Source organism: Melopsittacus undulatus, chromosome 9 (genome assembly GCF_012275295.1).
Source record: "Melopsittacus undulatus isolate bMelUnd1 chromosome 9, bMelUnd1.mat.Z, whole genome shotgun sequence".
In the NCBI taxonomy this organism is placed as follows: Eukaryota; Metazoa; Chordata; class Aves; order Psittaciformes; family Psittaculidae; genus Melopsittacus; species Melopsittacus undulatus.
This window is the reverse complement of record NC_047535.1, coordinates 11,060,309-11,077,779: the sequence shown is the minus strand read 5'-3', so window position 1 is coordinate 11,077,779 and position 17,471 is coordinate 11,060,309. Positions and strand designations below refer to the sequence as shown.

Genomic DNA, 17,471 nt, shown 5'->3' with positions numbered 1-17,471 from the left:
GATCCCTACTGTCATAGATTATAATTGCAGGGTCTGTCTTCTTTTGATTTTTTAAAGCATTGGTACTGCAGAGTGCGTGTTCAGTGGACTTAACTGAACTGGATGTTTATTGCCTGGTTGCCAGTGATTTGAGTCACTGACAGCAATGATCCCTTACAGCTCCACAGTAGAGGATTTTATGAGCATTGCAAAGCACTGAAATTAAAACAAGACTTCAGCAGAAACATCCAGAAATATCAGAAGATCAGCTAGTGGATGTGATGAAATACTGAAAAAAAAAGAGGTGAAAGAGGATAAAAACAAGCATCAAACTTCAAGATAAAAATTAGGAAAATTCGTACCAATGCAGTTTTTCCCAGTTGAATCCACTTCATAGCCAGGGTTACAAATACATTTGTATGTTCCATGCAGATTCTCACACCTTCCATTTGGACAGAGATCAGTATCCAGTAAGCACTCATTAATATCTATATAAAGAAAAAAAAACCCACATAAATATTGACACTCAAGAGGAAAAAAAGCCTCCCTTTCACACCTGGATTTAAAACCGTCTCCAGGCTGAAAACATGTAAGAGACTTGAAAACGTATGTAAGAACTGGGGTATTAAACTGGGGTCTTACATTTAGAGAGGTACATGTACTAGTAGCCCCCTGTACCTCCTGATTCCATAGCATTTCCAGATGGCATCACTCTCCAAAGCATCAACATCCCTCCTTTCTGAATGTTCTTCCCTCTCTACTGCCAGCAAATCTACTAGTGAGCATTGACTGATTTGAGAGTTTGCAGTTTCACAGTTCTATGACTACAGAGCTTTTATTGCCATCATTTGTTCCTTCTCTGTAATTAACTAGACTTGATCAGCTTGGCCTTCTTGACAGATGAAAATATGTCAGGAAGCTCAGTGCTCAACGTGGCTTTACTCTTCAGGATCATTTCAGTTGGAATGTGCAAATATGATTTCCATATTTTATTTCTAAGTCATATATGTAATAACACTTCTCAAAACTGTGCTATTATTTTGTAACAGTAATCACATACATTCCATGGTATAAAAGAGAGAGCTCATTGGTGAAATGGTATGCTCCACTCATTGCACCCTAAATTATTCCAATGTGTTACAAACAGCTATTTGAATAAGCCTTCCTCTCATTCTATTCTACCATCATCCCCACCAGCATGTCTAAGAAATCAAGGATATCAAGGCAACACTTTTAGCCAGAACTCCAATAGTTTGAATTTAAGTGATCTTACCATTTCCTCCTGCATTCATGCCAGCTCCACTGCTGCACAGGGCCTGATATTCAGCTGGAAATATATTAAGATACTTAATGGAACGTTCTTCCTTAGCTCATTGCTTTTAGCATCATCACTTACAATATGCCAATTAATAATCTGAATGAAATAACATGGCTTTCAATTATTCTAAAAACATTAATAGTCTCACAGTGTTCTGAACCTGTGAAACATTTTAGCAGATGCAGGGTCTGCATGTGCTCATGAAGATGGATAAGTAAAAACTTCATATCATGAACTGAGTCATTCAGGAGCAGACATACACTTCATGCTGGACCTCCTACAGAAATGAACCATAATATGTTCACAGCAAGATTCTCCAGAACTCATATGTCCAAGCTGTTGCTTGAGGTGCACATTCAAAGTGATCAGGAAAGAGAAAAAGTTTTCCTATAAATCTAGCCCTCATTTAACTCCATTTAGCAGGAGTAGCTTCAGAGGTTCACAGCAGATCACGGATCTCTTATCCTTAAAAAAATAATTAAATGTATATCAAAGTATCTCAAATGTCTCAACTACTCCTAAGTTTGAGTTCTTTTGAGTTTAGAACAATTAACAGAATAGTCAGGCAGATCAGCATTAACTGTTGTCATATAGGTCAGCATTTTCCAATAGATTTGCACTTCAGTAACACCCCAAATAATTAAATTGCAAAAATTAATAAATAATAATTATATTTACAGAATTAGCTTTCTACTCAAGATGTTTCCATTACTAACTTAAAATTTACATTTTTTGTTATCTACATCTATCAAAATTGATTTTTTGTTCAAAAATCTGTTAATACATGTACCAGCTCTGGACCCAGACACTGATGTTTAGTGTTCCCTCAAAAAATTCTCTCCTGCACTCTTCCAACACACAAAGCAGCAGATTGCTCAAAATATATGATTTTAATAAGAAAAATTAACTGTCCTGATTTAGGGCACAATGTTAACACCAAACTGTATTTTGCCTTTCTAAAATTAGTTTATCAACATAAAGCATAGGTCAAAATACGTACCAGTAAATAATGCCATACCTGAATTTTGTGCTGGGCAGGGCTGACAAGGCTCCCCAAAGGCATAGTCAGTGCTGGCACAACAGCACTCTGATTTTGTAACTGCACCAGTTAACGGTCTCACACACTGTCCTCTCTTGTAGCCACCATAGCATGTGCTTCGCATGTGTGTATCTGAGGAAAGAAATCTCTCTTAATATTGTCATAGCCGACTGCCATAAATTACAAGTATTAAATATAGCTTAGGTGTCATGAACACTGTAAAATAGCTATCAAAACATAGTATCTTTCACCATTTCTCCATACTTTTCACCCAACTATACGCTCACTTTACTTGGGACAGGAAATTCTTTTTTCTCATGCTCCAAAGAGTTCAGACATACAAACTAGTTACTGCATTTAATGACCTAACATGCACTAGTGAACTACTAGGAAAAAGTCATATTTAACCTTGAACTAGCAAGAAACCATGGGGAAAAAGGACAAAGACTCTGCCGCATGACAAGGACATTACTCACTTGTAACTTGACAGGCCTAGCAGCAGGATCTTAGAGCTAGAACCAAGTATACCTCAAAACTTCCAAAACAACTCAGTACTGTTTACTTTATTCTCACAGTTAGAGGACTAATTTGATTTTAACAAGAAGTATGTGCTCTCCCCCTCCCAACCTTATCAGTTGTCTCTGATTCATTGAGGTTAAAATCACCACTGGCACAATACCCTGGATTAAGCCCACTAAGGTCATACTAAAGCTTTTGTTTTCATTTTATACCTGAAAGAAAGGCAGAATAAGAGAAAAAAAAAACAAAAAAAAACCTATTTGCATAAAGAAAAGATCACAAAATATGCTGTCAATAAAAAAATATCTTTCTTTGCTTGTAAAAAACAAAGAAAAATTCAGTAATCCTATTGAAGTGTCTAAGATTTAAAATGCTTATCTCTTCAGGTCCAGGTGTGACATTTCTCACTTTTTAAAAACCGGCCCTTAATGGCTGTCAGATACATTAGAATTTTAAAATCAAACACCTCAAATATCTTTTGCTTGTAGAGAAATTGGCAGAAGTGAAAAAAATGGGTATCTCCACTTCAAAAAGAGGTGAAAGAGTAATTAAATCTTTAAGCTTAGTGACAAATGAGGAATTTTACATTGGCAGAAATGGCACAAATTCTCACATATTCACCTCCAGCAGCACTATGCTGTATAGTCTACCTGACTCTGTGATATGGCCCATATATTTTATTCTCTTTAAATGCAAAGGAAAAGAAAAAAGAGCAAACTGGGCTGTTACAGTAAATATCCACTGTAACTATCATCTACCAATCCATGAACAACAGTAAATTTTACATTCAAACTTGATCTGTCAATCAGTCTAGCATTAATGCCTTAACACTGGTTAATTGGGACTTGTCACACGTTAAGCTTGTCTTACCAACACACACGCGCCCGTCCAGTCCTACTGCAAGGCCAGGGAAGCATTCACATCTGAAAGAGCCATCAGTGTTCACACAGCGCCCGTTCATGCATATTCCAGCTGTCTCACACTCATCGATGTCTGTTGGAGAACAGAATGAGCTTTATTAGAAATTAAATTACATAGTATTCAGTGCCTGGCTAAAACTTATATTTGCGCAGCTTATTTTCAATGTGTCCTATAGAAAAATATCAAGTGTAAGTGGAAACTAGTTCAAGTAAAGGTTTTACAAGGAATAATTATTAATTCATTCTGTGAAGTAGCAGAAGAACATGCAAAATTCAGGAGAAATAAACAGAACAATTTTACTCTGCTTGGAAATCAAAAAGGGAGTACAGTTTCCTAACTTGCTCCCAAGAGGTACATATTAAGATTTAAGGGTCATGCAGGCAAAAACATAATCAGAGGAAGGAGGAAATCATGATTGCTAAGACAAAGGACTTCTGTAGTGTATACCAGGGCATTCCATTTCTGTATTAACAGTTAGTTCATGCTGTAAGAAATGAGTTCCAGTAGCAAACTGATTCTTTCAGCCCATCTATTGGATGCCTTCACATGACCACCAAAGAATTTCCATTCTTCCTGTTGCGGGTTCAGATTTTGGAAGTACATCTGAATCTCCACAGTCAAACCCTGCCCGAACGTAGTGTATCCTGGTGATCTGCATGACAATTGGGTTTTCCTATCAGATGCTCATTACAGCCCAGTTCATAAACTTTCAATGAACAGAGTGCATGCCAGTCCAGAAAGGAATTCGTTAATGATTTGAGCCCTGAGTGATTGCTGAGCACAAGCTACCATCTTTGCCCAAAAACAGTACATTGAACAATAAGGCCTTTTGCAATTAAATACAAGAATGAAGCCTCAGAATATTAGACTACCACAAAGGGATGTTAAATTAGTAAAAAAATTATATAGGCTGAATATCCTGTTACTAGTAAGATCATTCTCCAAATACAGAGAGCATGCCATTATTTTATAAGTGATTAAGAAAAGAAGAGTTTAAAATATTGTTTGGAATTATGTATAACCTTTATAAAATAATCACTTCATAACAAGTCTCCATAATATATACAAGAGACAGTGTGTGTGACAATTTCCTTTTTTCTGACCTTAAAAGGGCAAATTGAGAGTGAAACACCTCTGTGTTTTACTTAGTTTGTGTTGTTTGGCATAAAACATGGCTTGTACGATCCAAGATTCCTTTTTGAAACTGCATTTTAAAATAGAAGTTAAATTTAAGTACATGGGCTCATTCATTTCTATTTCATCCTGCAATCTTTTGTTCTGTTTCGGACAAATCTTAAATGCTTTTTCTCCACTTTAAATTTAGTCCTTTACTAAGTGCAAGTAAAAACAGAGCTCAGACTTCAAAATGTGCCCATGCCATTTAACAGTGTACACAGTTACTTTGTTAGACAACACTGAGCTCCTTTGACAGATACAAGTTCTCCTGAAAGAAAAAAAAAAACAACCCAAAGCTTTCCTTTTTAAAGGTTGCTTATAGAAACAGAGAAGCAGTTACATTTTTCCTTTTCCTGTAGTTCATTTGCAAAAAAGATTTTGTAAGCTATTAAGGGGAGAAATTTACAATGCATTTTCTTTTGCACCACTTTATAAATGTGTTGAAAATATTGTTATAGATGTTTCATAGAAAGGTAAAGTAGGTCACTTAGAATTGAGCTGATAGCTGAAAAACCGTCTCCCTCTGCTTTTACTAGGGCTGAAATTCCAGTAAATCAACTGCACACACAGGCATAAAGTCCAAATTTCTGACCTTGATGAGGCTCTGCCATCTTCTGTGGTAAAAATCATTTGGATGACTTCAAAAATACTCGTTTTCTGCTTTTGCCAGAATATTCCAACCAGATTCTGGGAAACCAACTAATGGACTCATTCTCCATGTCCAATGAGTTTTTGCCTTTTCTGCTTAGCTTGCTCAGTAGTGCCAGCTGGGTACATTAAGTTCTCTAATTTTAACCAGGAAAAATTTACTCAGACTACTAAACCGCCACTTCCAGTTGCCTTGCAATAGCTTTCAATCTGGGGAATTCCTGTTTGGTCTGAAGACGAAACAATGTATAGAACAGAAAAAATACTCTAAACCTCTGCCTGCTCTAAGTATTGCTGAAAAATCATCGGCAAATCATCGGTGAAAGAAGCTAACGGTGAATAAGGTTAGTTTGTCTTGTATTACAGGGAATACACAAGACTATGGTGTAACATTCTTTTTTGGCATGTTACTTCATAAGGCCTGAGTGGAATTTCTTACCAGACAGCCAAGCATATGGCTTGTACTTATTATACTCCAATTCCAATTTTATGGAACTAAGTGTCAATTACAGTATCCCTAATTTTGAGTTAGAAATTCTTCTTAATAGCTCAAACTTCAGCTTAGCACGCATCAAATGAGATGTTTATACAGACAATGCGTTACATGCTGTGATTCTTATATTGTTTTGCTAATACCCTACAGGGTTTGCCAAAAACACATGTTCAGTTCTGTATCAAAATCACTCAGGCAGGTAGCCATTATGCTGCAGAAGTGTCAGTTTGTGCATACACACATTCCCAATATGCACGAGCACTAACTGCATGGGCGAGCATGAACTTAAAGAGTTTAAGCTCGTGTAAGATCTTAATGCATTCACTTCACAAACAGATTCAGGATATGCAGTGTGAACACTGAGTGTTTCAAAGGCTAACCGCTCCGCAGGACAGAGATTATTTACTCTGTACATGTGGTGTGTACAGAAAGGACTCAATAAGGAAAAACATAACGAATGGGAAAAGACATTATTAATGATCAATCTTTTAAACTTTTACGAACGTAACAGGAGACATTCACCAGCGTTGTGCTCTCTGTAGGCACTATAATCCTGGAAATTGTTTCATTGGGCAAGTGGAAGAAATGAGACAAATATGAAGTGGGGGAAAAGTCTAATTGAGGTGTCAAGGTCTCAAAATCTGGTTTGATTTTGACCCAATAGCAATTTTAGAATGTAAGGAACGTTTGTGTGCTCATTCATAGAGAACAAGGCTTACTGTAAGTGTTGAAAAGCAGTGGGAGAAATCCTTCATTTTACTATAAGATCTGTTCCAATTTTCAGTAGGAATCAGTCGAGTTGCCTACAATTTTGGATAATTTTCAAATGTTCTTTCTTTGATGCACAGAAGTAACATTTCTCTAGGGCCAGAAACCCCTTTTGGGCTGTATCCATACTGCTATTTAGCCAGGAGTCACGTACCAGAGGCTGTAAAGTTGAGTACCACTGGTTTTTAAGTAGTCTGAAGCAATTTGCATACCATCTTCTTGGATGGCATTTCAGTGTACAGACTGATGTTAATGAAAAAGAAAAAAAGAAAAAATGACAAAATATGCTCAGGAGAAAAATCAAAACAAGCATTTAGGTTGAGCTTGCATTAGTGAATTGAATCCTTGCTAACAACACAGAGAGCAACCAGTGGGTTTTGGGAACACGACTGGCTCATATACCAAGGCCTGATGGGCATTTAGTTCTTCCCTGCCAAGTCTGAGAGCAAGTTTCACTGCTGGTCCCACACACAGATGAGTTAGGACATTAGCTTTGGCAAAGCACAGATGTACTCCTATCACTTGGAAAATACGTAAGATCAGAAATAAAGCTGATTGTTCTATGTGCGCAGCCAACATAGCCAGTAGCTGTTAAGCTAAGGAGATACTTGTATGGATCTACACATTTGTTCATTTGAGAAACTAAAGACCAATTCATCCTCCCAGTCAGAACAACCCTATAAAAAACAGAATGGGGTCATCTCTCATTAGAAATACACAATTACCCCATCCAAAGACTGAGTTGTACTGTTCTGCATCCCTGGTGCAAAAGTTATCAAGAGAAGTTCCAGATGCTTTACTGGACTTACTGGCCTGGTTTGGATCTAAAGTCTAAGTCTAGACACCAGACAGTACAGATCTAAGACTGGTACAATGCTCAAGAAGCAACAGGATCCAGATTAATTCACCTTTCATGTCACTAACTCTCAAAACCAATTATTTATTCAAACATATAGCTTTGTTATTGGTCCACAACAAGATGCTGCTGTGTAACCCAGTGAGGCCCTTTTTGCAATTTGCCAAATTGTACACAAGTGTTTTTTATGCCTTGATTCCAACAGTTAAAAGACTTCAAATTTTTCAAAAGAAAAACTGTAAGTAACTTGGCCCAGCACTTGTTTATTCCTTATTTCGACTGCTGCTTTGTGCCCATAAAACTTGTTGAAACATGAAGATTTATACACTCAAAACTTACAGTTCCTGACAGAACTGAATGGAAACTGATGACATAACTAGCAATCAGAACACTGCAGTGTCTCCCACAGGGGGTATTGCTGAGCTAGTGCAGCAAATGGGAAAGACATTTTTGCTGTGGTGCTCATGCCTACATCTCAGTCACACAGAGTGCCAGGCACTCCTTGGAGATGCTGTATTGACTAGGAACACTCAGGCAAGGAATGAGAGAAAAACCCAAAGAAGGCAATGAGCCAGGATGCTTGGGTGGCCAAAGGCAGAAAGGTTTAAAAATCCAAACACAAAAAGTGAGGTAGACTGGAGCCAAACTACAGAAGAGCTAATAGGTAAAATTCCCTGGATTTTAACTAGATCAGATCACACAGTCTTTCATCAAAGAATGTTTCCCACTGGCTGGTTAGGGCAGTTACTCAACATTGGAAAAGACTGAGTGCTGTCTTGCACAATGACAAATCAATCCAACTGATTAAAAAAGCATATCTGATGAGGACTTGCCTAGTATTTCTTAACCCCAAGGATCCCTGTAAGGAAATGAGGTGATTCTTGAAGCTACTAGAGGGATATGACTCACAAACTCTTTTGTGCTCACCTCTGCAATAGCGTCCATCAGATGCTAACTGGAAGCCTGGTTTACAAATGCATTTAAAACTGCCATCTTCGTTGATGCACATCCCATTGAGGCACATGTTCCTTATGCTGCATTCATCCATATCTGAAAAAGTACATTGTAGAGATAATGTTCAGAATGTTTAACAATTCTTACCGATATGCTTTATATGCAAAATATAAACCTCAATTTCTTTCTCACTTTTCACAGGCACATGATAATCAGAAACATATGCTAGGACAATGTGTCAAAATAACAACTCCGTTATTTCATGATGAATCATTAACATCTAAAGGTATGCATCCAAAAAGAGAAAAGAGAATGACAAATGGATGAGAAGCTGGACAGCTTAAGAACTGCCAATTGGTAAAATCCATTAAAAAAAAAGTGAGAAAGGTACGTAATTGAAGAGGATTTGCAGTCCTGATGTAAACAGAAGCTAGGGTAGAAGCAAACTCCCATTTAGAATGGTAAACACAATTCTGTCACTAAGATCACCTGACAGAGGAGGAGCAGGTATTTGTGTTTGGAGTGAAAACTCCTGTAACCTTCATTGGGTGAGTCTAAGATTCATGATGTGGGAGAATTCCCAACATTGTGCTCAAGTATTCATTCTGTGGGCGCTTCCATCATCAACTTCTGTTTAAAATGAAACCTACCCCTTCCCTGGATACAGCGTGACAGGTCACATATGTGGGTACGGCATAGCATGAAGGATTTAAATAGGAAAAGGGAGTCTCAGGCAGTGCTATTCTGAACCCTACACAGTTACTCACACGACCAAAAGAGGTAGGAGGGGAAAAAAAAAGCAAGTGCAAAGATAACTGTACTTGTTTTGAGTAAACTTTTATATCATTTTAGTCTTTATTTCATGCTGGCACAAATGAAGTCAGTTTGGGGTGTTACATCCAAAAAAATCAGCATTACTTACCAGTTTCATATAAAGGAGTACACACACATACATTAAGGTGTGGCACAATGCCATGGTCTTTAATGATTAGTGTGTGTGCACATGTATTCCTAAGAACAAAACTAAATGCAATACAATGCCAGAGATGAAACTGTTTCATAAGTAGATGCAACAGACATTCTGGCAACTTATGCAATGGAATTAAAAATGTTTTACCAGACTGCCGATGTCCTGGTTCTTATTACTATTAGCACATGGTATTTGGTGGCAAAGGAAGAAATCAGAATTGAGGGTTTTTTCCAAAACATATTAATTTCTAAATATATTTAGTCAATATAGTTCCATAATAAGATATTTTAAAAGCAGCTTATAGTGCTAAAGTGTATCTAAAAAAGAGTCAGGAAAACCAGTCTTAAAATGTCTGTCTCTACGAAGGATTAACAGAATCACTACTAGCACATAAAATCACTGGATCATAATGACATTACAATATAATCGGAATCGTGCTATTTTCCTTCATATTGCAGCTGTGTTGGACAGAAATTACACTTCTAGACATGGTGTGTTTTCTTTTTACTTACAGGCTAAGTCAGACAAAAATAATTTATGATTTAAAAAAAAAAATTGTGTATCTATCCCAACCAGGATTTCTGGCATTAAGTCTTTGAGCTGAATCACTGAGATAATATTCTGCCAAAAATGTTTCTAAGAACAGTGCTTGAAATTCCTTTAACGTATGAATAGATCATTGGGAACCCTCCCAAGGACCTTGGGAAGCATGATAAAGAACATTCTTCTTTTTCCCCCCTTTACTAAAGGTCTGGGAGGTAGAAACACATCAATTATGTTTACAAATTTTTCTTAAAACAGTTTTTATGGGTCAGACCAGACTGCATCTACATAAAACACATTGCTAGTCACCCAGTAAGCTCCCATAAAGCATGCTGTTAAACACACAGTAAAACCAGGCAGCATGTGACTTGTGCTCTGCTTTAAAATGTACCACTCCCATCAAAGAAACTGCATTTTGTGATAGTGGTATGTGCTATTTCTCCTGCTGGACAGACATCCTGTTGATGACTGCCAAGCCAAGGCTTCAGAACTGGCTGCAAAAGACAGTTTACTTGCCCTCCCAAATACAGCAAAAGGTATTTAGAAATGCGATGCCTTGTTCCTTCTCTTCCCCCCACCAGAGGTCCTTTTCTTTCTCACTGACGTGAATAACCTCTTGTAATTGCAATTACTGATACAGAATAAACTCAGGACAACCTTACCTTCACAGTTTTTCCCATCAGCTGCCACCTGAAAGCCAGCATTACACACACAGTGAAAGCTGCCATCTGTATTTATGCATCGTCCGTTATTACAGATACGACCATTCTGTAAACATTCATCAATGTCTGAAAGCCAAGCAAAAAGAAAAATAAAATTTTGGTTTGTGTTTTTTTTTTTTATACTCAAGAGGAATCTTTCCCATTTCCCTTTCCCTTAGGTTTTTAACCCTACATGGAAACTATATTCAACTGAAAAATTATTTATTTTGATTTCCAAATGAATGTTATGGGGGCAGAAAATGTTCATCAGCTTGATATTTCAAGTTGCTGTGCAAGAATTTCAGTGACTATTACCCTGCAGCTTGCTCAGACAAGAATCAGACCCTTTCAATTGCTTTTTTCCATTTTTGTTTATCATGATAATATTTTTACTGAAGTTTAACTCAACAATATCTAACTATGACAGAAGGATGGGGAAGCTTGTCTTCTGCTACTGCATTGTAAGATAACAGGAAAGTTTGAGACTTTCCCACCTCAGAAGATATTTCTCCTGTGTATTTTATATTTGAAACATCAGCTCCTCATTTCCCTCTCTCTGCAGGAGGTGCTTGGCAAGTGCTTTGGAGGACCTGAATAGTGATATCACACGAGGCTGGCAGCTCTCCCTCTCCTCCAAACGAGGGGAGAGGAGATGCTGAGACAGACTGTCTAGACATTTTTCAGATTGCTCAGTGTTCTCCATCAAGGCCTGGATCATCTCCCAGAGATTCCTGCACACAGGGGACTCTGCTCACAAAGATCTCAACCAGCCCATGCAGACCTATCTACTGTGCAATCACACCATCTTCACAAATATCCTGAAGGTCCCCTACCCTAAGCCCTCTCTGCAGAAGGGTATTGCTGTGGTTCAGGAAGAAGCAGAGCACAAGGCATCCTCCCAAATGCTCCTGCTCTCTAGACACCTATCTGAAGGAGAACTGATGCCTCTCAACATTGTGAACCTGTATTTGACTTCTCTGCAGTGCAACGGTTCTGGGAAGCTGCTAAGAAATCCCTGAAAATAACTGTTTTACAATGAAGAAACCAGGCCAGGAGAGGCAAGAGCTGTTCAAGTGATAGATCACTGTGGTGGCAGCTTGCAGCCCTCTGGACTTCCAGCAAAAGCATACAGGCTTGATAAACCTCCCCTCATCTGACAAACAAACATTATCATGTTTATCAATCAATTCTCTCTGCTCAGTCCCCCCTTTCCACCTACTTTTGTGGTACTGGCTTGTACCTGACCCTGGCTTCAACTACTCCACCAGCCTTAGGACAAGCAGAAATGCTACAGCATCTCAAGATTTTTCTGGCCTTTTAGTTTTAAGAGTCTATTGGATTTGTACGCACATCTGATGCCATCTAAATCATGCTGCAGAAATTAATACAGAATCTTGTTCTTTTCTTTATGTACACACAGATGACTGGAGGCATGCTATTAGTTTATCTTACATTTTTAATTTTCTACTTATGAAAAAACATTGTGGATTTTTTCCCCTCCTCAGAGAAACTGGCAAAAATCAAAGCTCTCCTCTCACTGAAATGTCCATGATTGTAGCCATCTCCGTGTCAGGACTGACTTCCTCCTTTCAGAAATGTTGGGTAGATTATATTAAGCACTTTGCTATTAAAACTTTGACTCCTATGCACTCCTAGCTAATCATCTTCTGCAATTGAAAAGCATTTTTTGTTTTGATCGCTAATCATCGTGTGACAACCTTATTCATCTATGTCTCCAATTAACATATTAATTCAGCCAAAATCCTATGAGAATTATAAGGGATCCTAACAACAGTTGTATCAGTTGCTTGTGATAGAGACTGCAATGTTTAATCAGTCACCTATCAGACTCATCATGCAGAAAACACCCTCCCCTGAGACCTCAGAACAAGGAATAGATAAACATCTGGTCATTGTGGAGACCCCATTTTTCTAGAACAGACGTAAGGAACACATTTGCAAATGCATATGGGCACAGACACATTTGGATATGCAAAAAATAAAACCTCAACATACAAAATAGTCATGCAAAGTAATTTTGCAGCAAATGCTGATTTTGGCAGGCACCAGTGCCATAGGCATATTTTGCCAAATGCACCCCACCAGCCTTTTTCCTTTTCCCTAAACTGGTCCTAAAAATTTCTTCAGAAAACAAAGATTCTGCACAACATAGCATTTTCAGAACTGCCTGTCAAGCAAGCACAGTTCCTATTGACTGCAAAGGAACTGCTAAGTGACCACACTTTAATGCCATTAAGCTACTGGGCTTCTGACAAGCATGTGTTTGTGTAATGAATCAGTCAAATTAAAAGCGTGTGACAAAAATGACTCATGAGTGAATTCATCACTGCGGAGACTCCACTTCAGCACTCCTTCACCACTAGTCAGCTAAGCTATGAAGATGCTTCTGCAACATGGCTGTTTGGCAGCAATTAGGTCAAATACTCCCAGTAACATGCAGCAGTGGTGCTGGCTACTGGAGTAAGCTTCTGTACCACAAATACCTTTCTGATTCACAAAGGGAAGAGCAAAAAAATCACACACTAATACAGATAGCTTTCTTCTGGCTTTCTAGAAACACTCTGCTTCAGAATGAATGCACGCTCAAAGAACCTTCCTCAGTGCAGAAAACAAAATACGAAGACAAAGTGGGACTCTGAGCATTCAGACATCCTGTTTCATTTAGATGCTTCATTTCTCATGAAATTTTAAGTAATCATTCGTTCTCCTGCCAGAAGTCTCTCATTATGACTTCACCATAAAGGACTGTATCTATCTTTACTGTCAAATTCTCACCCCAGGACAGTTTCGGAGCCACAGAACCCTGACATAGGGCTGACCACCAAGAAATTACCCATTCCCCACTCCACAGAAGACCATTAGGACTATTGTTGAGCCTGGTTTTCAAAACACCAATAATGGGTATGCTGAAGCTTCCACACCTAGAGCTTGCCAGTGCTTCACTACATTTCCATGCCTTATTTAAGTTTTTATTGCTGCAATGTATGTTTAGTTCTTTCTCTGACAGCAGGCAAGGACAACACACAGGCATTGTAATCTATTTACCCACTGGAAGACTTATCTTTCCCTCCACTTCTCACTGCCTTTTACCTTTTATAGGTAAAAGATTTCTCCAAAACAAGGATGTTTAATTGTCCTCAAGATCATCAAGAATCAAAATAAAAAAATTAACAAACTAAGTCTCTTCCACTTCAAAGCCACAAATGGCGCCAAGATACTTTCAGCACAATACAAAATGTCCTTCTTCATAACCCAGCCTATGAACAGCCAGCTCATATAGCTTAATCATTTTTACTGCCATAGCTGATTTATTTTTTTAAAACCCCTCATATTTAACACATCTGTTAAATTTTGCTTAAAAACTATTTTCCCTCCTGGTATGTATACAACAGCATAGATACAGATGTAAAGCTATAATTTACCTCGGCACTCTGTTCTAGTTGCTGTGCTCTGATATCCTATACGACACTGGCATATGTAGGACCCCTGGGTGTTCACACAGTCTCCACTGATGCATGGATTCTTTTCGCATTCATCAACATCTGCAGACACAGACAGTATATTTTTATTACGACACTGGCTGAAAGTTATTCAGATCTGTAGAGGTATTTTATATGTTTTGTAGTTGAAGAAATAGTGCCTTTCAGTGTGAAAAGAAAGGGGACAACACTGAATTCTCAGAGGATACCATGTTCTGAGCTGAGCAGGAGCTGGGAAAAAATAAGTACTCAGCAAGACAAGAGGCAGAGGCCTTATTCCCACAACTCCACATTTCCAGCCCCACTGGAGACACAGATTTTGACAGAAGCAAAACCTTATACATAAAAGACAGTTAATCCTTTCTCCTATCATCCAACTCTGGCTGAGTTCCAAAATTATAGGACTCAAAAGCCCAACAAGATACTCCTGATGAGCTGAAAGATGACTTGTAAATCTTAGTAAGTGTGAGATCATTACTTCTTTTTTTACCAATAGGTTGTTTGCATAATCAAAGAGCTGGTAGCATTTTAAAGAGATCATTTGCAATCATTAATAAACACATTATTAGTAAAATAATGTGGTAAAATAAGAAAACCTTCTGTATAATTTTATGGCAAGTTACAAGACTTGTTAAATACTGTCTTAAAGGCAAAACTGCTGTAGGTTAATTTTGTCTATTACTATTTTTTTTGTTAGATGTTTGCAGTTGAAAGCAATTAGCTTGTTGAAGTCTATTTACTGGGTTTTTATAGAGGGGGTTTGTTTTATAGAAGAATTCAGAGTTATTACAATATGTGGAAATTTTTTTTTTTCTTCAAAACAAAATTTCCCTTTGTGATTTACAGCAGAAACCCACATACCAATGCATTCCCCTCTAACATCCAGTTGGAATCCTTTGTTGCACTCGCAGCGGTAGCTCCCAGGAGTGGGAATACAGCGCCCATTAAGGCAGAGATGTCGGAACAGTTGGCAATAGTCAGTGAAGTTCACCGGCAAGATCACTGAAATAACGGAGAAATACTTTAATAGATCACCATAATAATTTTGACTCAGAGATTCATCTGAAAGCAGCTAGCAGCCACTGATTATTTTCATTATGGCAAGTCAATCTTGTTTTCCTCTTCTGCAGGACAAGAGAGGACAGAATCTGCTCATACCCAGTGGTAAAGTGCATACATAGCACTGTAAGGACTCTACTAAAAGCGTACAGTAGCAAAAAGCAGGCAGACTGGTTCAGTTATCTCTGTTTTCATAGACAGCAGAGTGAGAGGAGGGCAGGGATAACCCTGGAAGGTGTGCCTATACAGTCTTTGGCAGTCAGGCATGAGCTGGCTCTGTCCACGCTCCCAGCTGACCAGAAGCTGTGCAGCTATGTCAGCGCAGTGTCAGGCCTGAGTTAACATACTTTGCTTCTTGTGCTCATTAGCTCAGCTTGGTGCTGAACCAAGACCAAATAGTTGCAGCTCGTGCCAGTGCAAGCAGAGTCTGCCTGCATCTGCACAGAGCATGGGTGAAATGAGCTTGTATTTATGTGCAAAGGAGTACGTGGCTATGCCAAACAATTTCAGGTGGCATATGCCTACTGCAGACTATATGGGCGTGTAGCAAATTCCCTGAGCAAGGGGCAGAATAAGGAATATATCAATATTCTGCTCTGGCTTCATCCTTGCTCTAGAGAAAAGTAATCTATACATGTGTATCTCTGAAAAAGTTATTTCTTCATGTTGGTCAGCCTCAGTTCTGCAGCACACTAGTATTTTTATTGGTACATTTCCTACCTGGTCAAGCAAGAGTGAGAAAACAACCTGAAAGAAGCTGCTTTCTCCCACTCTGGCTCTTTAATGTAAGTAACTTAACACAACCTAGCCAAAGAGCTATTCATGTTCCTCAGTGTTAACATGCAGTAAAGCTCACAATAGCCTCAAAATAACAGTAATGTAACTACTACAATACGTGGGCCTCATTACAGACAGTGAGGATGTAATTTTCAAATCCTGTCTCAACAGGGAAAACACTACCAGTGAGGTACACATGCTGTAACATACCAGGTAACCAGGGTATCCTTCTAAGATTAGGAGGTTATCCAGAGGCTATGAGTCCATACAGTAAGCAAAAGATACCAACAGCTGAATGGAGCACACTGATTCTGAGAATCTCACGCTTTTTAAAAGCTAAATGCACGTGGTGCAGAGGAAGGTTATTCCTTTCTTACCATGAGGTGGTGGAACCCGAGATGGATAGACAATTTCTGGCTGTTGAGGTGGGTAAACACCAGGAATGAGTGGAGGAGGGATGACATCGGGACGGCCCGGAGGAAGCTCAGGTCTTGCTGGCAGCAGAGCAGCTACTGTGCATAATCTGCGATACTCATCTGAAACATGAACACATGAATGACTCTTGCAACCTTTCCATTTAATGCAACCCTCCCCTTTTTCACAGTGTTTTAGATTAGCAGTAGCAAACTTTAAGTAATCTGGAAAACCTGAGCCCATAAATTTGTTTCATAGCAAACTGTGTTCTGTGAATTGAGTCATTAATCTAGGAGGATATCAATACTGCTTGTCAGAAGACTGCCAGTGAAAAGATAACATAACTGACATTCTGGATATGAAATTGAACACTGAAGTGGAGACCTGATCTTAATCTATTTAGTCTTCTTTCAGGCAAAGTCTCTGGTGAACTCAGTGGGAAGTTTACCTAAAAAAGGACTTCTGGACTTGATCCCAAGTTAATTTAATACGAAGCTTGCCACAGAGTTAGGAAAATACTGAACAGGGAAAAAAGCCCAGTTTCAACTGGATTTCTTAAAATTTAACTTCCTAAAACAAAGAAATATAAATATAAGCAATAAGGCAAAACCAATTAGAGAATGAATACACTATTTCCCTGTGAAAATTAAGTTTGCCAATAAAAGCAGAAACCAAATGAGGTGCAGTCGAAGGAGCACAAAGAGAAACTAAGTCAGATCCCCACCAAAACAATCTTTTTCCAGATGATGGGAAAATTACCTATTTTGCTGTAAGCACAGTTTATACCGAGTGTTATGCATTCTCCTGTTGTTTATCTCTATTAGTGGCATCTGCCT

At 38.5% G+C, this 17,471-nt stretch overlaps 1 protein-coding gene across 1 annotated transcript in view; it reads right to left on the bottom strand.

Annotated features, from left to right (window-relative positions):
- Positions 1-17,471, bottom strand: part of FBN1 (fibrillin 1) — a 152,299-nt gene that overhangs the window by 66,686 nt on the left and 68,142 nt on the right. The window contains exons 10-18 of the mRNA XM_034066265.1: positions 16,599-16,757; positions 15,247-15,387; positions 14,329-14,448; positions 10,847-10,972; positions 8,645-8,767; positions 3,726-3,848; positions 2,316-2,468; positions 1,253-1,306; positions 342-467 (exon numbers count right to left, since the gene is read on the bottom strand). Coding sequence (XP_033922156.1) covers positions 342-467; positions 1,253-1,306; positions 2,316-2,468; positions 3,726-3,848; positions 8,645-8,767; positions 10,847-10,972; positions 14,329-14,448; positions 15,247-15,387; positions 16,599-16,757 — 1,125 coding nt within the window. The remainder of the gene's footprint in view (positions 1-341; positions 468-1,252; positions 1,307-2,315; positions 2,469-3,725; positions 3,849-8,644; positions 8,768-10,846; positions 10,973-14,328; positions 14,449-15,246; positions 15,388-16,598; positions 16,758-17,471) is intronic.